At 47.8% G+C, this 21,413-nt stretch overlaps 1 protein-coding gene across 7 annotated transcripts; it reads right to left on the minus strand.

Moving 5' to 3' along the window:
• TRNAU1AP (tRNA selenocysteine 1 associated protein 1) lies at positions 38–21,379 on the minus strand. Of its 7 annotated transcripts, XM_021375698.1 has the most exons (13): positions 21,244–21,375; positions 19,271–19,368; positions 18,344–18,443; positions 15,531–15,583; positions 14,253–14,384; positions 11,059–11,178; positions 9,481–9,643; positions 8,934–8,967; positions 2,639–7,405; positions 2,216–2,276; positions 1,669–1,713; positions 1,238–1,342; positions 38–904 (listed from the first exon to the last, which is right to left on the minus strand). In XM_021375698.1, the coding sequence occupies exons 1-9, from the start codon at positions 21,268–21,270 to the stop codon at positions 7,269–7,271; spliced, it is 864 nt and encodes a 287-aa protein (XP_021231373.1). In that variant the 5' UTR covers positions 21,271–21,375; the 3' UTR covers positions 38–904; positions 1,238–1,342; positions 1,669–1,713; positions 2,216–2,276; positions 2,639–7,268. The 7 variants fall into 7 exon arrangements, with proteins under 7 accessions (XP_021231373.1, XP_021231372.1, XP_021231371.1 ...); XM_021375697.1 differs by lacking the exons at positions 38–904; positions 1,238–1,342; positions 1,669–1,713; positions 2,216–2,276 and adding exons at positions 7,652–7,995; positions 19,479–19,555 and having other exon boundaries at positions 7,265–7,405; positions 21,244–21,379; XM_021375696.1 differs by lacking the exons at positions 38–904; positions 1,238–1,342; positions 1,669–1,713; positions 2,216–2,276 and adding exons at positions 7,652–7,995; positions 19,473–19,555 and having other exon boundaries at positions 7,265–7,405; positions 21,244–21,379.

Genomic DNA, 21,413 nt, shown 5'->3' on the forward strand with positions numbered 1-21,413 from the left:
AGACAACAGAGGCTGACAGACTGACAGCACAGAACAGTTGCATTTTGTAAAATATATTTTACCATTACAAGAAAATTACTTAGATACTGTAACGGAACAATCTTAACAGTAATACTTTAAGGAATCGTATGCCTGGAGCTACGTGTCTAAAATAATGAAGAGGCGAGAATGAACTGTAGGACTCTGGCATTTCTGCTGTGCCCAAACCCTGGCACTGTGTGCCCACACGTTGATGCCATCAGGGCACCCATCACCCAGCCCCGCACTCACTGCCCCTCCAACCCGCCCTGGCTTTGCTGCACATGCAATGAGCAGAGCCACAGGCCCTAGGTACAGTGATTCTCAGAGGGGTCTGGGAGGGTGAGAGGCTCTGGGATCCATTTGTGGATGCCGGATGCATTTTTGGGAGATACATGCAATGGCACCCAGGTACTCTGGCTCCTGATAGGACAGAAGGGACACGGGTATCATTCCATCTCTGTGCACTGCAGGGTGGGGGGAAGGAAGGAAGAAGCCCAGCTCCCTCAGCTGGTCTTTGTTGGGAGAGGTGCTCCAGCCCTCTGATCACCTCGTGGCCCTCCATGCAGAAGCTCCACATCCTTCCTGTGCTGGAGGCCCCAGACCTGGATACCATGCTCCAAATATTTCCCAATCCAAACCTTCCTGTAAGCTCTTCTAACAAAACTCCGAGCAGGGAACACTCTTCCTCGCTGAGCATCCGAATGGGAGGAGCTTTGGCAGTGCCCCTCAGAGGCTCCCCCCGCCCGCAGTGCTCAGTGACCGCTGCACCACTGCAGCTCTCCCACCTGGGGGAGCTCCCAACGCACAGAGCAGCCACCACGAGGTTGTGCAGATCACTGCTTCTTTAGGACTGAAGACACTCGGGTCCATATTCCATTCAAACCTAACAAAGGAAAAATAATTCATTTTGAGTCAAATGCAGTCTGACAACGTGCAGTGACCTCAGCTGATGCTGGAGCCTGGCCTCAGCCCCATATCCGCAGGATTCATCCAGCAGTCTCCAAAAAAAGGTGTCATCACTGACCAGGCTGTGCTCAGAGCAATATCAGGGAACAGTTCATCCCACAGCAGCTCTGCCCTCTAAGCGAGGCCACCCAATTACAGACCTTTAACGAAGGTCTGCAAATGCAAAACCCCCCCCACCGCCAACAAGCACTGACAAGATCTCACCCCAGCCCCTCAGGATGCCAGGCAACCACTCACAAGGAACACTTACATGCTCCACTTCAGTTCCTCCACAATTTCGGCCTTAAGCAAAGCAAACCAACACCCTCCACGGGGTCTCACAAGCTCTCAGTCTCCTCCATTAAGCGTGCAGCTCCTGAAAAAGACAAAAGAGCCACAGGTTGGCATCTCCAGTTCAACAGCCATCGTGCACTAAGAATCAGTGCACGAGATCCAGCCCAAGGAAGCAGCAGACCACAAACCCTCCCAGCATGGCTCTGTTTTGCTGCCACCCCAGTGCAGCAAGGCAAACACCGACTGTCTTCAAACCGGCCCCGCTCAGAGCAGGGCTGGGCCAGCAATGAGGCCAAGGCCAGTCTGAATGTTACTTTTCCTCCTTTTTCGACCACAAGATCGGTATTCAGATCTGATGGGAAAGGGATCCGGAGGGACAACAGCTCTGACAAAGGCACACGCTCTCACCTTGGGTCTGTCAGCAGGCAGCAAGCTCCAGAACACCTGGAAACCCTGGAACACAATGCAACAACACTCCTGAAATCAGCAAATCAGGGTCAATATTGACACAACCAACCCCCAAACCACCAGAGCCCTCACAGGAGGGGGCAACACCCAGCTAAAAGCCTGAAAATATATAGGAGGGGTGAGTGACAGCAACAGGCAGAAGAGGCCGAGCAGTCAAAGACCTTCCTGTTGCTCTCGCATGTTGTTGGAGACCTGCAGCTATTTCAGAGCCACAGCTCTTGGATGAACATGCAGGGTGGGTTTGGCCAAGCCTGTAACAGCTGGAAAAGCCGTAAAAAAGCAGCAGATGCATCAGAAGCAGAGCAGTCCGCTGGCTTTGCATCACATTGGATCCCCAGTTCTGGCCCAAGCCGAGCCAAGGGATGCTGCAGAAAACCTCCTCTCTGCTCCTCTACACGTAGAGCATGCAGGAATGGGAAGCTGGCAGCTCTGGAGGAGCTGAGGGCAGAGTTCTACTCGCAGCCACGAGGACCCCAGCGCCGCTCACCTGCCCAGCGCCGCCTCCTGCACCGGGTGACGCCGGGAGCAGCAGCAGCTCCACACCGCTCCTAAGGAAGAAAACCATTTAAAGCAGCACAAACACCGTGCTACGCCCCAGCCGCCGCCGCTCCCAGTGAGGCCCCAGAAGCTCTGGTGCGGCACCACCGATGTCTGCGAGCACTGCAGCCGGGGCCGCAGCCCCTGGGCCGGATCCCCCCTCCCCCCCCCAGCCCCTGTATTTTCCCGATTTGTTGCTGGGCAGTTACACAAAACCGAACTGCGCAGCGACCGTCGAGGAAAACGCGTGGCTCTCGGCTCCTTTTTGACCGCGCCTGCCACAGCGCAGGGCCAGACGCAGCTTCGATAGGGCCGGGCGGGCCCGCGGGGCCCAGAACCCTCCCCCCAACACCAACCCCGGGCTGGCGCTCACCCATGGCGGCCCAGGCCCCGCCAGCACAGAGGGAGCCACTCCATCCCGCGGCCGCCGGACTCCGAGCCCCCCGGGCACCAACGCGGCGGGGCTGTGCGGCGGGAGGACCTCGGCAGACCGCGGATTGCGGCGGATTGTCCCCGCAGAGCACAACGCGCACCACCCGCCGCCATCACAGAGAGAGAAAGAGGGCGGCCCGCCGTGGGCTTTTATAGGGCGGCAGCGCGCACGCTGATTGGCTGCCGAGGACGGGAGTCCCCGCGGTGCTTTCTGGGAGTTGTAGTTCGGCCGCTCCGTGCAGGCGCCGCGTTTTTCCCGCTCTGCCTTTTCAGGCTGTTCTGAAGAAGCAGGCCGCCGTACCCTTTGTAAAGCGTGGCCTGCACACGAGGCTGAGTTGTCTCACTCCGGGAGTAGGTTGGGATGCAATGAGCAGGCATCAAGATACTCCCCTCCATCCTCCTTGTCTCCTTTATGTCATTGCATATCATTAAAAGGCAGGTGGCCTTTTAATCTCTATCCAAGGAGGAGCAGATGCCCACAAGTAATGGCTGGGTGCTGAGTGAGCAGATTTTGGTACCTATAGATTACTTAGAATAGGCATCCTCCTCCTGAGAATGCGTCAATGAAGAGAGTTCATCCAGAGGATGAGCGAGGAAGACCATGGGATGAAGGAGGAGGCTGCCGGTTGGGCTGTCGTGATGCTAAAGGAACGCTAGACGGTAGAAGAGCACATGGAATAGAAGAGTGGAGAGCTCATAAATCACTGCCTGAGGTGGGCGTGCCTGTGTTAATTACCTCGCGTGTAACTGATGAATATATACACAGTGTGGAAATGCAATGGGCTCGGAATCGCGGCAGCTTTGAAGCGCTTGTAGGGGGAATATCCACAGTGCTGCTAGCAAAGAATACCCGACCGAACGGTAACAAAGCTTTGCTGCTAAGTTTCTATGCATCCATTCCTTCCATTCGAGGTGGAGGAACAGTCACTGTCAAAGCCACGGGGGGCTGAGTCCAAGCAGCCGGCCCTGCCTTCCCCCTCCCTAAGGAACCTGCTGCCGCTCGGCCCAGTCACGGGGCGTTCACCAGAGCCCGAATTCTCCGTGGAACAACTCACGCAGCCGGAAGCTGGAAACCTCCCTCGCAGATCCCAGTGTGGGACAGAACGGGGAGTTCGCTGTAACAACAAAACACCCCACAGATGACTTTGTTAAACACCGAGTGCTTGGGAAGATGATCTTCTGCGTGGGGAAAATCCCCAAAGATCAACGTGAACAACCAAAAAAGGTAAAGAGAGCTCTGTCAGAGGGGCTTTTTCCTGAACTAGCTTTATCAGTTTTTGCACGTGGCTACTGCATTTAAAACCCATACCCTATCCTGGCATCAAATTAATTCCTTGTTTAAGTAAATCCCAAGTTAAACCCAGAAACGGGTGTTTTACGAGATGGAGTGGAAGGTAAAAATTCCTCCTCGATCTCATTGGAAAAGCTGGGGATTAGCAAGCCAATAACGAGACACTGGCAGAACACTTAAAGACCAGACAAGAACAGCTCCATTCCTCCAATGGGATTCTGAAGAATCCTGAGGGCCTGCAGCGCTCCTGGGCAGCGTGTGCATTTCAGCCTCTGCAACTCAGGTGGTTATCCGACATCTCCAGCAATCAGAAGAATAATCCAGACTGGATTATTGCCTTTCAGTCTCAGAATGTTGAAGTCGCTTTTGTAGTTGTGAGGAAACGTTCCATGCTGAAAGGCTGAATGCTTCAGAGTCTAAGTCACAGATTTTGATGCAATTTTCATGAAGTACGTAATCCCGGTGAGCTGTGATAGCATCTGCCTCGGATTTCTTGCCTTCAGCACATAGAGATAAAAGCAGAATATATCCTGCTGCGCGGAGTCCTTGTTTCTCATCTTGTGTTGCTCTCAATGGTTCTTAATTAGGGCTTTTCCTTTCGCCACCCACAAGAAACAAAATCCCACACTCTCTTTAACTTGGACTCCAAAACAAACACCGCAAATGCAGGTGACCGCGTTTGTAGTGCCACATAAAAGTGCCTTCCCTGCTGCAGGTGCTGCAATAGTAGCCAGGAGCTGAAAACGAGCACAGAGATAAATAAATGGCATGCAGACAAAAGCACGGTGAGATTCCCAGCCCAGCAGAGCATTGGCTGAGATTCTCACAAACAACCCCAAGAGGACGGCAATTAAAACCCCACATCTACGAAGCTACGCTAGGGAGGACGCTTCCTTGTCTCACAAAGCCTGGTACTGCACCTCTCCCACCCACAATAAGGTACAGAGAAAAGCTGCCTCCTTTTTCACTCACCCCAGCTGAGTGGGGGAAAATTTGGTAATACCCGGCTTTGACACTGCTGTAAGAAATGGATGTGTTCTCCTAATGCCCTGCTATTTTCCTGATCCCCTTCTGCATGCACACAGCTACCCTAGAAGCTTGTGGATGCCACTCATGATGGATCAGACTCGTCATTCCCAGCATTCTTTCTGCCACAGAACTGAAAGAACACAGCAACACGATTTTGCACAAGGGCAACTGCCTGTGAAGGGTGCTACTCAGTAACAACCTGTCCCACTCCTTCCCACAGCCTGGCTTCCCTTTATTCTCCACCTCCTGCAAGCACAGGGCTCTGCGTTGGTCGGCAGTGTGTAACACAGAGCTTCTGTGGGTATGGTTTATCTGTGCATTAGGGAACGCTGAATGGGGCAGCAGTGTTGTCCAGCCTTCCAGCAGCAGCACAGATAACTGACTGATAAAGGAGGTGTGGCTTCAGGTCCCCTCCTGGAGCAGATCAGGAGGGCTGTGTTATAAAAGCTGAAATCGGGGTGGGTAGGGAAGAGCAGCTCAAAAAGAGAGAATGAAGGGCACAGAGTAGCACTCTTGCAGCACAGTAACAGTGATCTAAAAAACACGTAACAGCAGAACATAAAAACCTTTACATCACCTCTGAGATGCTACCCTATTGAACAGCAGCTTCCCAAGTAGAGCGACGTCACTTTTAGCATCCAGCACCGCTGAGCAGCTTCACCGAAGGGAAGAAGCTCTCTTCCACCTCTCCGTAGCCCTTGAGATGGCACCAGCACACACCAGGAACATTCCTTTCCTTAAATTCAGAGTAACTGAAGGTCAGAGCACTGCTTACAGTCCACTGCGCTGCCAGAAGCACAGCGGGAGATCAAAGTTCCCAGCTGATGAGAATGCAGAGTCCAGTGCACACCAGAAATAGGGTAAGTCCAGTGCAGGTCACCGTTACCCTCATATTCACAGAGATGTTCACCAATGCAGTTGATAAAAATGACCACAGACTGACAAATATATCACAAACAAACACAGGTGTAGCAGAAGAAGGCTTTATGAAAGTATTTAAATTTCGTGGCAAATCTCTGCATCAATATGGGGAGGGAGGCAACTTCATGCTGTGCATTAGCAATCTCAGTTACCAAACTATTTCTTGGACAGACATTTATTACAGGTAGTTTATCTCTTCCTATTTCTCAAAGAGTTTAAGGCACAAAAGCCTGAAAAGGGCTTACAACACGTACATAAGTGCTATTATTTTTGCTTTCACCTCTAAAGCAACGTAACATTAGCTTAAATATATTGCTTGTCCATCCAGCTTATGCAACATTCAGTAGAAAACCGCTTTCCAAATCAGCAACAATTTGTTGCACAATGTGTTGATTAGATTGCTCTGACCCGTTTTTGCTGCAAGAGCTTCAGTTTCACCATATTTGCTCTGACAAGACAGTGGAAGACGCTGTGAAACCTTGACATGACAAAGGGCCCATCAAGGCCTGTCCACAATGAGAAAGGCATCGTACATACAATGACATTTAAACGAGGTTGCTGGTAGGAGTGTTTTAAACTGCTTGGCTGGTGGGAAATTCTTTGCTCACACACAGATGGAGAGGCAAGCCAAACACGCTGGAGGCCACCAAGCAGAAGGCATCAATCTGTAGCAGTTTTCTAACACTCTTTTCTGCCTTTGCTCTCCAAAATGCTTTGGAACACCAAGCTATAAACTTGCTAGCTCAAGATCACAGCTTAGATTAAGCAGAACGTAGGCTTTCAGCTGCATGATTCCTTCGCATACTCAACTTACAGCAACTTCACCCAGTCACTAGAAAGCTTTGGAGACGTTTTAGTGCTATCTGGCAGTGACTCTTAAAAACCAAACCAAACCAAACCAAACCGACACATTGACAAGAGTTGGATCAAGTGACTAAAGACAGTTCCATGGGCAGCAAAACAGAAAGGGGGGCACGAACCAAATAGCAATGGGTAACTTTACTTAAAAGACCAACTTCTTTATTGTACGTTGGAGTAGTCTTTCCCCTGTGCCATCTCGTTGTAGGTTTATAAATTACAAGTAGTATTAAGAGTTCACTTCAAGACAAAAGGAATAAAACCGTTGCAGTTCTAACTTCCACCGTGAATAGAAGTTACCGCGACGCTCCCACGCTTCTCGTGTTTGTACAGGAAACACCACGCTCCTCCTGCACCTTGAGTCACAGACCTGAGTGGGAAAAGGGCCACCCCTCACTCCTGCAGGATCCAGTTGCAATGGAGCAGAGCGCACGGGCGGATTCGTCACACAGACAGGGCCTCAGCAACGAGGCTATAACATGGCTGGGATCTCTGACGAGACAGTGTCCAAAGGCTGCCAGTGACAGTCCATCAAGGCGTCGTAGAGCTCTTCGCTCTGCTCCATAAACTGTTTGTTTGCTTCGTGGACGTCCAGCTGAGGCGCTGGATCTGAAGGAGAAAAGGCAAACGAATAGGTTGCGTGCTAAACGGGTTAGGAAAAACCCACACCCCATAACCACGTTAGTTTCATTACAATACCACGGAGGAAGTCCCAGATCATCCCCATCATCATGATCCGACTAGCACAGCCCTAGCAGATCTTTCAGCCATGGGACAAAAGCTATCTAACAGCAGACACGCCCCTCCTTTCAGTGCCATTGCCCCCATAGCAGAGTCACCAGAGAGAACGCATACCTGCACCTCGCAGCCCCGTGTGGCCACTTAAACTGCCAAAGAAGGTGGGTTGGCACTAAGGCACCGGCTGCCAAGCGGAGCGCAGAGGCGCAGGCACACGTTCCATTCTGCTCCCTCCGCTACGGATGGGGACGGCAGCGTCCTACGCTTCTGCAGCCAGAGTCACCAGAGCTCATCTGCCAAAGCCTCAAACATCTCAAAGCATTTCACAGTTAGTAACCAAAGAAGTGCCGGTGGCAGCCAGCGAGTGAAGCACGACGGTGTCCCTCCTGTTTTACTGTTGGATGAAGGGTTTGCAAAGCATCTGGGGGCTGGGGAGCAACCCGGTGGGATCCGTTCTGCTGCTGCCAACGTACGGTGAATGGTTTGCAAAACCTGTGCCAGTCGTCGTAGCCAACAGCCCAACCGCCGAACAGCACATCAGCTCACATGAAATTTAATCAACAAGAAAAAGATACCCCAGAAATATTCTAATTAGAGCACCGGTGTACTAGTTTCTGCACGTCGAAGAAAGGAAAGCTCTCGTGTGATGTTTTTCTAAGCCAGCAAGGGCTTTCTCCTTGACATCACTACTTACACCCACGGATTCTGTACAGCACCCAGCTGCTTTCTGCTTTCACCGCGTTTTTTTAATTCTGATTTTTTAAGGGAATAAGAAAATACACTATACAGTGCATATTCCATTCGAGACAGAGATTTGGAATGAGTAGTATAAAATTAACTTTGTCTTGCATGAATTAAAAAAACCCTGCTCCTATGTTTATCTACAGCCCCAATATGGTTTAGTGACCCATTTCAGCCAATGCCTGCTAAAACAAATACTTTTATCAGTACGCTATCTGATATCATTTCTTCTTAAAGTGATAAGCACTGAGAAGTATGCTGGCCTCCAAATAACAAGATGCTGTGGAAAAAACAGAATGCCTACATGGTTTTTATAGCATACCAGAAAACAAAACAAACCAAAAGGATGAAATTTTGTATGCTATGGAAAGCAAAGGTGTGTGTTTTCAGGGCAAAGGATATGCGGACACTAAACCACAAATGGTCTCAGTGCTAGTAAAGGCAATTAGTTTCAGCCCTGATGAGGTTTAGACTGGAAGCAGCAACTGTAAAATAAAGATGCAGGCCAGGCGATAGTGAGTAGCAAATGTTCTCAGGCCTCAGATTTACTCAAAGACAAAGGTATATTGTACACTGATTGTAAAGGCCAGTTTGAGAAAGGCCATCTCCAAACAGCACAAAGGAAACACATCTTCAATAAAGAATTCAAGAAACATACCTTCCAGTGCATCCTCACCAACTTCTTCATATGTCTGCAAGAACAAAGAAACCCTTAGGACAGCAGATAACAACATTAAAAAAACCAAAAACATCAACTGCTGATGATGACTGTCATTCACTGACTTTCAAATCTGAGTGATTACGACATTATTCCTCACACTCGAGCCCTCTGCTCCCCTCCTGGCAGGCTCCAGGGCGTAGGTTCCACCCTAAACTTCTAACAGAGGCAGTAGTTCTTGAATTGGCGCAGTGAGTGGCTGTCTTCACCTGTTTTACCCTCTAAAACAAACCTTACGAAGGATCCTAGAAGCCTTCTACTATGATAATTGTATTTAGAGCCTCCTTGTGCCCACCTGCTCCTAGCAATAACCCCCTCAAAAGACAGCAGCGCAAGCCAGGTGCTGCTGAACAGTTCTGCTCCCTCACTAAGGAGCTACGCTGAGACACCAGAGCTTGCTGTATCATGCACCCATCACAGCTTCACAAGCTGCTCTGTGTTTTTGTGCTGACGGTCACTGCAGGGCGAGCCCTCTGTGCTGTCCTACCTGCATTGTGCTCTGTGTGTAGCCGTACTGGGGGTAGCTGTAGCTGTAGCTGCCCGTGTTCTGGTCGTAGCCCCACTGTGCATAGTAGCTGTGGTATTGTTGGTAATACTGGTTATAATTATAGTTGTACATCTGGTTGTACTCCGTTGGTTTCATGCGATTACTTAAAAAAATAACGCAGGGATAAGTTACATATAAAGCAGAACAGTTAGGAAAAAGCAGAAGTGAAATAGTTTAAGGTACAGTATGGTACATCAACAGGCTTTATTCTAACATGCACAATTCAGCCTTTAAAATGCATTCACTATTTAATGAAGGAATCTTTATCATTTACATACATATCCATTAGTGGTCTATATTTAAACCTCCTTCCTGTATTCATATTCATCTTCATTTACAAACATTGCTTTAATTCTTTATGAGTAATTTAGGATCACCTCCTAGCTTTGGAGAGGGAACAGTTTGGGACTACGAGTTTAGAACATCCTGAACCATGAGCCAGATTTTTGGGTCCCTTTTTCCTTCTGATAAATGAGATGAAGCATTCTGCAGCCTCCTGAGGCAAGATACTGAGTCTTGCTTCTCATGAAGAGTTAGAGACTCGGAGCCCTGCAGAAGAACTGGGGTTTCTTGTAGTAAGGAAGGTCCGAAACTTCTCCCTTCTGCTGCTGTCATAGAGAAGCCTAAGCAACAACTGATTGTCCCCATCCTCGCTTCATGGGATGACCTTCAGTGCAAACAGTTTAAAGAGTTCTTAAGTAAAAAGGACTACAAGTGATTAAAAATTAGCCTTAAACAGCCTGTGAGCTAATCGAAATTCTCATTCCTTGCCATAAAGGGACAGCATTTCCAAGAAATTGGGAATCCCACCTGGCCACTGAGATTTGAAATGAGATGACAGATGTTGCTTGAAAATGAGAACACGTTACGCACGAAGCTATATCTAACGATGACATCAGTGAGAAGCAGGCAGAGGGAAACATCAGTCTTCTCACCACAGTACATCCCCTTTTCTCTTCCTTATCCCCCCAAAGGCTTCTGAGGTCACTGAAAATCTACATATTATTCAAATAGGGAGCAATAACTATTATTCGTATTACCCTAGTGCTACGAGCCCCAAGTCAGAGCAGGATCTCATTGTATCAGGTTCTGAACAAACACAGAAAAAAAAGTTAATCCCTGCCCCAGAAGTTTTATATTTAGCAGACATTGTAATAGAATGAACAAGGTAACTGAGCTTTGCTATCCAGGAGTCAATAAGCAGACTTAGACTATTTCAATTTAATGCAAAGGAACATATACTTTTAAAATAATCATATTTAAATACAGCGTGTGCGTGTATTGAATCATTTATATAATTAAAAACAGTGTAAAATGTTTCGTCTTGATCGAATGTCATAAATTGTGATGCCTGTGCATTCAGATACTCCAGCTACTTCACTAGATTCGTGTGTATTCCTCTCCTCTGGGATGGAAACACCCAGGATATGCACCCAAAGCACTCTAAAATATCCAACGAGAGGTGTGATTTCACACGACGCTGCTCTTCCACAGACACCTGGGTGCTCTTATACTCACGCTTTCGGTATAGCCACACTCAAGCGCACAGGTTTGGAGCCCAGCCCCACGGCTCCTTGGCACTCTGTCAGCGCTCTTTTCTGCTCCAGTTCATCTGTGAATTTCACGAACCCGTACCCTCTGTGGAGATAGGGAAGAATTTGTATCAAACAGAAGCAATTAAAGACTCACTGTTTTTTTGGTTTTTTTTTTTTGGAGTATTGACAGCGAAATCGAAATTGGTTTTGTAAATGAAACACTTCCACTGGGGCTTTTAGTAGAGATTAACGACTCCCTCTCCCAGCTGCTTTGATTTCTTTGCAGAGAGCTCGAACCCTCAGATCTCAGCTTCAGCAGCACTTTCAAGGGCTGCAGAGAGGTAAGGCCAATCTTTCACCAGCAGATCCCAGGGAACTCGAAGCGAGCTGACACACGACATGTCCAAGTGCATGAACAGACAGCAGCAAAGCCTCAAATCCACACTGGGAGAATACAGGCAATCTGAAGAGATGCAAGTCAGCACAGGATTGACTGTCAGACAAAGGCACCGTCACTGCACCTACAACTGCCCCACATGAAGGAAAGTGCTGCTCTTCTGGAGGATCAACTGAGATGCTCTTTTTAACCAAGTCCTTTTTCTGGCAGGAAAACACCAGTCAGGCTTTCTGTCACTCCTACCAAGCACCCGGTCCCAGCAGCATTCTCAGCAGCGAATGAAAATGAGCTCTTAACCTCAGGTTGCTAAAACCTGCTCTGACAGCACAACTTGAGCAGTGGTAGCATCCAGCCAGCAAGCCCTCAACTGCACCGCTACAGCACAGCCTATGTCAGCCAGACCGACACCATTAATTCCCTTCCCCCCTCCTGATCCCAAAAGTCTCTTGCGTGGGACTTGATGCTGCAGTGAGTCAGAAGCAAAGCAACAGCACCCCAGAGGGCAGTGCCAGGATCCCAGCATGGGATGGGCCGCCTCACGCAGCACAAAGATCAAAGACTTGGGTTGGGAGGGGAAGAGGAATCCACCTGGGTGAAGGAAGGAGTATGGGAGGTGCTTGGTTACCCAGGAAAAGAACGAGCCCAGAGCGAGGGTGTGACTTTACAGCATATTATCTATTCTGTGGGAACAATTAAATGCAAAGGAACGCACACAATAGCTTTGAAAGTGTCATCACGAAGCACTCATGCTATATCCACGCTGGAAGTTATTACAGAGCAGTTGGTGCCCCATAAAATGCAATATCTTGCACAGCAAGCTATAAATATAAATCTGAATATTTATTTACATGTACATCTATGCATGCACGTATGTATACTCCCCCTATAAAGAAGCCCGAGTCAAAGCTCAGGCTTGTCTATTTACAAACTGGATAATTAAGCAAGAGCAAAACTCGACATGGGTACGTGTTCTGTTTCAAATTGGTTACCTTAGTTCAGCTTACCCTCTGTGAAAGTACAGAGGCAAATCAAAGCAGTGTAACTCAGCCCCTCAGTCAATGATGGCTGCTCACACACACAGCAGTGTGTAAGTTTCTGAGCGGCCGCAGTGGCTGCAGCAGCCTTCAGATGGGAACAGAAGTGTGTAAGTGAAAGCAGGAATATTGCCAGCTGTGGATGAGAGGTGGACAAAGAGCTGGATGTGGGGTATAGGCACAGATAGCTGGCTGCAGCCAGGCAGAGAAGGTGATTCTTCCAACGTTTCCAGATGCTTCGTTTTTTCCTATCAGTGGCTAAACCAGATTTTAATACAGGAAAAAGAAAAAAGAAGGAACCGCATCCACAACAAAACACCAAAAATCCCCCCCCCAAAATCATTTTGTTGGAATCAGAACCTCCCTGGCAGGCGTTCTGCCCTGTCCCAACAGCTAAAAGAAGACCCCCAGCCTGCACCCACGGCAGAAAGCAAGGAAGCAGGCACAGCACTACAGCATCAGGCTCCAAGCTCCTCTCTTGCTTGGACAGCAGGTGCTGGGAAAACCCTTGCAGGCTCAGGGCTTCAAACACCAGCATCCGTTCTCACATCACCCTAACGCTTGCAGTTGCCTCAGCTTTGAGTAAGTGCACAAGTCACAAGGAAGCTGGAAGCAACACCCCAGCACTGCTGTGTTCTCCCAGCAACCAGCTGGAGTCACTGCCCCTTCCCTGCATGCCAAGGGAACACAGGCTACCCTTCCCTGACGTCTGCACTGAGGAACTGCTCCCAAAGCCCACTTAATGGCCCAAGGTACATCACCCATCACCTATACTGCTGGGCTGAGCAGAACAGGGATTGGAGGAGGCCCCGGGCACAGCTGGTCTCAGGGGAGGTGATAGTAACAGCACAAGTACTTAACAGCCTGAGAGTGACTGAGCAGCTCTGCAAGAGGTTCAGGTTGGAGATAAGGAAGACTTTCAGAGGTAAGCAGCACGAGTTCTTCATTGAGAGCTATGCAGCACTGGGACAGGCTGCCCAGACAAGTTACCTCATCTCAGCCTGGGAGATTTTCCAGGCTACACAATTCATCGCTGACCTGAGCTAGTGTTGGCAGCAGCTCTGCTCAGAGCAGGAAGTTGGACAAGACACCTGCAGATAATCCTTCAAACCAACATATCTAAGAGTGAGAAACCCTTACGTGAGAAAGAGGGAGATCTACAGCCACATTCTACGTCTTGTCACCACATTCTCATAGCTATTGTGTCAGAATATTGTGTTTCATTGAAGCCATGTTCTGTTCTGAACACAAGGATGCTAGCCAACTGGTCTCTCTCCTAAGAAAATAAAAAAGAATTCATGTTCTCCAATTTAGAAAATGTTTCATTATCATCAAGAACATTTTTGACATCTATTTTTGATGAGACATTTCCAGTAAAGATGAACAAGGTGGCTCCTATCTCCTTGCTAATGAATCATAGCTTTGTTGGCCCTACCCTATTTGAAACAAAACCTGTAAAGCCTCCATAGGAATACATACTCAATGTCCCAAAGACTGTAAAAGCACGGTTCTACCTGAAAGTCCAGGATCCAGTTTTTGTAGATCATTTTTCAGCGTTTCCAGAAGTGCAATGCCAACACACAGAGCACAACACTGACCCAAACACTGCAGACTGAACATCCAGGAACATTATAATTTTAGCAGGTGCGTGTTCTACTAAAATCTAAACTATTCTGTTCTCCTTGCTACATCTTTCTGATGCCAGAATGTGAAGTTAAAGAAAAGAATGAATAAAAGATGACTTACTTGGATACTCCTGCCTGGTCCAAAACAACTTTTCCACCTCTACATGATGGATAAACTTTAACAAAAAACTCATACAACATGCCATCATCCACGTCAGCAGTCAGGTCTCCCACAAAAAGTGAATATTCTGGACTAAAGAGATCAAAAGAAAACTTTTTAAGCACAAATACACACATGCACAGAAAACGTGTCACGAGCCCAAAAGTCTGACTTCAGAGAAAACTGATATTAAAGGACCGTTTTCATCAGCAATGCTCTTTCCAATTAGTTAAGCAGCACAACGAATCTATGTTATACTGCTCTGTATTTAAAGACAACTGCATTTCTCAGTTCTCAGACATAAGCTGCTGTGCCACACAAAAGGTAAAGCATGAAACTGACAGGTGGTGAGTTACCCTCCCTCTGCCAGACTCTTGGAGCAAGCTGCTGCAGTCAGAAGGGCTGTGTTACCCATCTGCAGTATGTGACTATTTCCAGAGCAAACAGAACTGCAAGAATGATACAAGACGTAAATCTCATTCTTGGCCCCATCTCTCATGCTTTGATTCTCATCTGAAGTTGTTTTTCTTTCTTTTTTTTAATGTTCATAAATAATTACCTAAACTAAAAATGTAATTGCTGAGATATGACTAACACAACCCTCATAAATTGCAGGACTGTGTTCTTTCACCCTAGTACACACCTACCTGAACATCTTGTGTTGTTATTACTCCAACTGTGTAAGCACTTCTGGACAGGCATTACGAAAGCTGTTTGCACTGCCCAACTCCAGGAACTCCACTGCTGTGCCTCTTTGTGGGCCTTTCACTGCCCATGGAGAGGGATGGGCTCCTCCTGAAGGCAATTCAGAGCACATCTCCCTCCCTTTGCTGACTGCTGTGCTACGACGGCCAGTTAAGCCAGGTGCTGTGAAACCACTGCACCTATCTTCAGGTGCCAAACACACTCGTGGCATTATGCAGTAGGATGATGGGATGTATCCTCAGACAAAGTCCTAACATGCTACAGCATCACCAATATTTACAGTGTGTTCCAAGACAGTTTCATGCAATCCACGTTTCTAATTGTGGGATTTAGTTGTCTGGCACTGCTCGACAAAATGGTAAAAGACTGAGGTGTATGCATCTCATGAATTCTCCCCCGTCCAAATTTGCAAGCTGTACATCTTGCCCAGCAATAATGAACTTGTGGGTTTACATATTTTGAATACTCTTTGCAAGGCAATGGATGAAGAGACATTAAACAGGCAAAACTAATATTGGAATACTGAGTGTTTACCTGTTATCGGGCTGTTTTCCATACGTTGCATAATTCAATTTAAATCGCTTTGCCTGAAAAAAGGCAAAAAATGAATCCATACATTCAAATGTTCCCATGTAAATCCAAGCAACAAGGAAAAAATGCAATAAGCTTACTTTATATATCTATTTTTTAATACTGATAAATGTTCAGAACTCTCAGGCCATTCAGTTCAGGTATCTAGGACAACATTCTCATTTCACCTCAGTACATCTATAATAATGAAAAGCTGCTAAGGACCTGCACCAAGGGGTCTGGTCTGTCTTTATTTCAACACTTTATAAAGCCAGTGAAAGAAGGGCAAACCTTACACAGCACCGAAGCTGGATATCTTTATGGAAGACAGGAATGTTGAGGTACTAACAGCAAGTACTAAATGACTTCTAATGTTAAGGTCTTACAATGAAATGACAGCACACACAGCTGGATGTTTGATATTTGTCATTTACCACAATAGTGACAAACCAGAATTTGCCACGCTGGGAAACAGAACCAGTCCCTGATTCTAGATGTATGGATGAATACTTTACTCTGCATGATGCACTCATTTATTTGGGGCCGGGAGAGGAGCTTTTTCTGAAAGATGTACCCTCTCTTTTTTACACAAGTGTCCCAGGAACGGACATTTGTGCCATTGGAACACCCCACCCCCATCCTACCAGAGCTCAGCCACTTGTGTCCAGCTCACATGTCAGTCTGACCGAGCTCTAACAGCTGACGACCTGCTGCCTCCAAATCCCGTGGGTCTCAGTCCCACAGGCACTCTTATATGATGCTCAGCACACAAAAACCCACGGGCTCACTGCACAGTGCAGCAGTGACTGCTAGTTCCTTCCAAATCAGATCTGACAGAGAAAGAAGCAAAGAGCTGCACTCCTTGAAAAGAACACCGGTTTCAGAACTCACCAAGACAGTGGAAGAACTAAGCTGGATTCCCTTGCTAGTATGAAGTCAAAAATGGCTTCAAAACCATTTTTCTGTTTCCCAACAGACTTCCAAAGCACACACTTCTCTGCACTATGCAGTGGCATGGCATCAAAGAATTGGATTTGGACAAAGAACACAAGCCTACAAGTCCATCCCCTAGACATCAGAACATTGGTTTCATACAGCGGAGAGCCTGGTGTGTTCCCGTGCCTTGCATGATATATTTCCTTCCCTCAAAAATAGCATAAATAATTAAAGGGAAATAGAGCAAAGACTTAACTCTAGGCTATAATCATGTTCCTTGCATGCTTGCATTCACTGGTGTACAGTGGTACTCAGCTCTTTCCGTGGACCATTTACAAGCTTAAGCCTCCTAACACAAAACTGAGATTTCACTTGGAAGCACTTTCATCTTTCTCTGGATCTAGTTCTTCACTGCAATACTCTGGGTTTTAAAATCACTGAGAAAAGTGAGAGTATCTCCACACATACAGGAACTGGGGACACTAATTCTGCAAAAGAGAGACAATAAGAACACCAGGGCTCTCTGTTATTCCGTTGACTGATTCAGTATTTAAGCATAGATACAAGAGTGAGCCACACTCGGTTCTCTGCAAACCAGAGAGAATCTATCTAAGTGGAAGAGATGAGCTGGACCACTGTCTGCTGAGTGCACTGAGTTAGGCTGCCCATGCTGGGTCTCTGTCTGACATCGTATTCTCTCCATGTATTACAAAAATTGTCCCTCTAAACAACATCATATTTTGAATTAAACTCTGGATAAAGGCCAGTACTCCCGAAACCAAACTTCAGTTATTACCTTCTTGCAGAAGCTGCTTTCTTTCTCTCTTAGTGACTACAGAAGGCATCTAGGAAGACTGGCTTCCCTTAGTCATGGCCTCTTATTTGCAAAGTAAGAGCACATTAAATGGGACAGAAGAAGACCTCCAGACTTCTCATCTACCCCTCTTAATGGGGGATGTCATCCTCTTGGGAAGGTTGACCAAATAGTTCAAGGAACACCACCCAGACTGCAGAGTTTCCAACTCAGGGGACAAACTGCACTGAAGCAGGCATCAATTCACCTTAATATATCACACTGTATCAGAGGTGATCCTAGAGTTTCTTTATGAACCAGTCATCCCAGCTACTGCAGCCAAATTCTGCGGGTACAATGAACAGCTGTGTCAGCCATCCCACTTTGACATGGTACACACTAAAGTCAACACCCTAAAATTAGCCTCTGTGACTATTCCTCCTCTTCTTCCCTTCTACCCAGCTTTTACGTATCTAAGGCATTTGTTATGCATTGCACTTGTACAATGGACCAGTTCTTTCTCTGTTGTAGATGGGTTTGAATAACTTTTGTTTACTACGGGCTAAGAATAACACAACGTTTAAAAGTCCCTTCTGCAAATCAAAGTTACTGAAAATTCAGCGTAAACTTGAAAGCCCATCATGCATATATATCACAACATACACACTGTAACAGATTTGTATGGAACTGCAAATGGAAAGAGACAGAAGGACTGTGGTGTGTATACTCAACCTATTTTTCCCTTCTTCTTCTCTGGTTTCTCATCACTCCAACTTTGGTAATGGCAGAAAGGCTCAGAAATAGAAAGACACACTACAGTGTTTCTATACCCAGGCATTATCCAGACATTCACACAACAATTAACATTTTCCAACGCTTTTCTGAGCAAGAACATAGACAGCTTTACGGTCATTAACTTAAATCTAAAGAAAAGAAAAAGCCCAGTTTGCCACTTAATTTATTGGTAATGGTTACTCGGAATACATATTCTACTCTACTTCTTCCTTCACAGTTTTGCTTTTCTACTGACTGATTTGAATTTACTCACCGGTGCAGCACCAGGAAGCGGTTTTCCATTGATTTTGTGTAAACACTTCTCTGCAGTAGCTAGATCTGCAAATTCTACAAAGCAATAGCCTGCAGGAATTCTGAACACAGACAAAGGACAGGAGAGAAAAAAGATTTCAGATTGAAAACATTATATTTTATTTTAATTTTATTTTTTATTTTTTATTTTTTATTTAATATTATTTTAATATTATATTTTTAGATAACTGGTAGAACATTTGCTCCAGTAGCAATACATAGAGCAATTTCTTTTCAAAGTATAAACGTTAGCTACCAAACAGAATCTAGCACAGTAATCTTGGATCTTCACTGAAGTGATAGCTCCTACTTACCAGTAAGTCAGGTCAACATAAGAACACAGAAAATACTTTTGCTCACAACTGCTCCACTCACTTCCTCCTTTCACTGACCACAAATATTCCCACCCAAATTTAAGCAACTGAAAAAACGAAATTACAACACTTACAAGAACACAAAAATATCTTGTGTACGGTCACTTATTCCAAATGCACTCCAAAGATCCTCATACGGCCCCTTCTAAGCTAGGCCTCCCACCTCTGCTAGCATCACATAGTTGTACCATTACAACAACTAACAGACTTGTCACTGAAACCCTCTGCCCTGATCACGTCCCCAGGTGGATGGCATGCCACATGTATGCCGTTCTGATGCAGTGCTGAAGCACTACAGGGTGGTTCACTGATGGGGAGGTCAAAGACTCAGCAACTGTCCTCTCCACTGCTACCATCAATGCGCTCATATTGTTGGCAGCAACAGAGAAAAGCTGAAAGGGAAAACCGCTCTGATATGGACAAGCCCGCTGTGATGCCGTGTAGAGTGCAAACAATTCAACCCGAGTGTAGGGATGCAGTGGTAGAATTAATTGAGAGCAAGTATAAACAGTTACCCTGTCAACCTGTTTCGAATGATTTTTACACTCAGTACAAGCTCTCCCATGGTGGCAAAGGCTCTTGAAACAAAGTTTTCATCCATGTATGGCTCCAGCTACAAAAGCAAAAAAATAAGTTAGATCGGAGCATCCACGAAAAGGAGCATATATGTACCAATGTCCCCCTAAGCAGTTAAAACATTATTGAGAAGTATTTTACCCTTACGCTTCAAAAAGAAGACTCAGTTAAGAGGGTCGATGCCACTCAAAATCAGCAGGCATGCATGAACCAGGCTCAACAGTCTGCAAAGTGGAACCCAAGAGACAGCATGAATTTCAGAGAACAGAGAGCTTCCACAGAAGGACAAAAGCCACTCAGAGACACACAGCAACAAACCGAGCACTCGCTATGCAGGAGCAGGGGTAAGGTGATGGTAAGCTCCTGCTCTGTATGCAAACAGAGGTCGGGCCAGCAATAACAGCGCACGGGTGCGGCACAGCCCCAGGTGCTAGGATGGATGGATGTTGTGCATCAGGCAGCACAGCCTCCATCGAGCTGGGGTAGGGGGCTGCAGAGCCATGACAATCTCACAGAACCATAGAGTTACATGGGGTAGCACCAGGAGACCTCACCCTGCAGCAAGGTGCACTGACCGTGCTGTAGTGTGCACGTGAGAAACAGCACTGTGCGTGTTGGGGTGTGTGTGAAGTGCTGTGTGTATGAAGACACTGGAGAGCGAGCGTTAGTGTGGTGTAAGTGGCTGAAAAGCATGAAATGGTGCTGCAGTTTGGCCTGAATACATGGTGAAGATGGTGAGACAGATAGCCTCGTAGTGATAACCCTACGGTGTTCTCGTATCTGTTGGGAACCAGGTGTTTCCTTCACTGCTGTGCGTGACAGAGCATGGAGACTTGTGTATCTGAGTGTGTCTGACAACACAGGAGTGTCACGAGGGTGGTCCTGTGGTATGTGTGTGTCCACGAGAGAGATTCATAAAAGCAACAGGTGATGGCTGCTGGGACATGTGCATTTCAAAGAGCAGTGACCTGCCTGTGAGAAAGATGAAGTCCTCATAGTGGAGAGACGGTACATGACCCTCTGTGTGGGTAAGTGCAGAGGCAGAAGCATGAGTGTCAGCCTGTAAGTGCCTCAGTGTGTCCCCTTAAGCATGCGAGCACGTAACTGCCTGCAAACATGTGAGCACACAACTTGTGAGGGTGTAAGTGCCCAGGAGAGCCCAGACACGAAAGTGTGAGCAGGTGTCAGTGCCTGACACCAAGCGAGCGCAGGCAGCAAGGGTGTAAGTGCCGCAAGTGTGCCAGAGAGCACAGCTGTAAGGGGCTCACCCAGGGGCTGTGTGCCTGCCTGTAAGTGTGACTGCCCACAAGGAGCCTGCGGGGATGGGGTCAGCGTCAGCAGGGACAGGTGTGTGTCAGCTGCCGTGTGTGTGTGTGTGTGTGTGTGTCAGCCGGTCTGAGAGTAAGGGTGTGCGTGGTGGTGTGTGTCAGTCAGAGGAAGAGCGTCAGCACGAGTGTGGCAGTCAGCGTGAGTGTGCAAGAGTTCACGTGACACTCAGTGTGAGAGTGTGAGTGCCAGTGCCAGCACATCAGTGCCAGCGTACCAGCGTCAGCGTGTCAGCACGAGTGTCAGACAGTGTGAGAGTGTGTCAGTCGGAGCACGAGTGTCAGATGGAGCACGAGTGTCAGTCCGAGTGTCAGTGCGAGAGTGTCAGAACACGAGTGTCGCTCAGTGCGTGCCGGTGTCCGTCGGTGTGAGCGCGTCAGTCAGAGCACGAGTGTCAGTCAGTGCGTGCGAGTGCCTGTCAGTGCGAGCGTGCGGGACTGTCAGTCACACAGCGCCCTCAGCCGCGGCCGCCTCCCGGCGCGGGGACCCCCCCAGCAGCGCCCTCAGCCCCGGCAGCGCCCTCAGCCCGGGCCGCCCCCGCTGTCCGCCGCACAACACCCCGCGCGGGTCCCGGCCGGACACTCACGTCCCCCATCCACAGGCTGGTGGCCATACTGCTCCCGCAGGCCCGGGGCGGGCTCAGCGGGGCCGCGGCTTCGCCTCCCGGCTCGGCTCGGCGGCGCCCGGCGCCGGGCGCCCGGCCCCCCCCGCCGCCCCGCCGCCCCCCCCCCTCCTCCGCGGCGCCCGTCGGGCGGA

Source organism: Numida meleagris, chromosome 22 (assembly GCF_002078875.1).
Source record: "Numida meleagris isolate 19003 breed g44 Domestic line chromosome 22, NumMel1.0, whole genome shotgun sequence".
NCBI lineage: Eukaryota > Metazoa > Chordata > Aves > Galliformes > Numididae > Numida > Numida meleagris.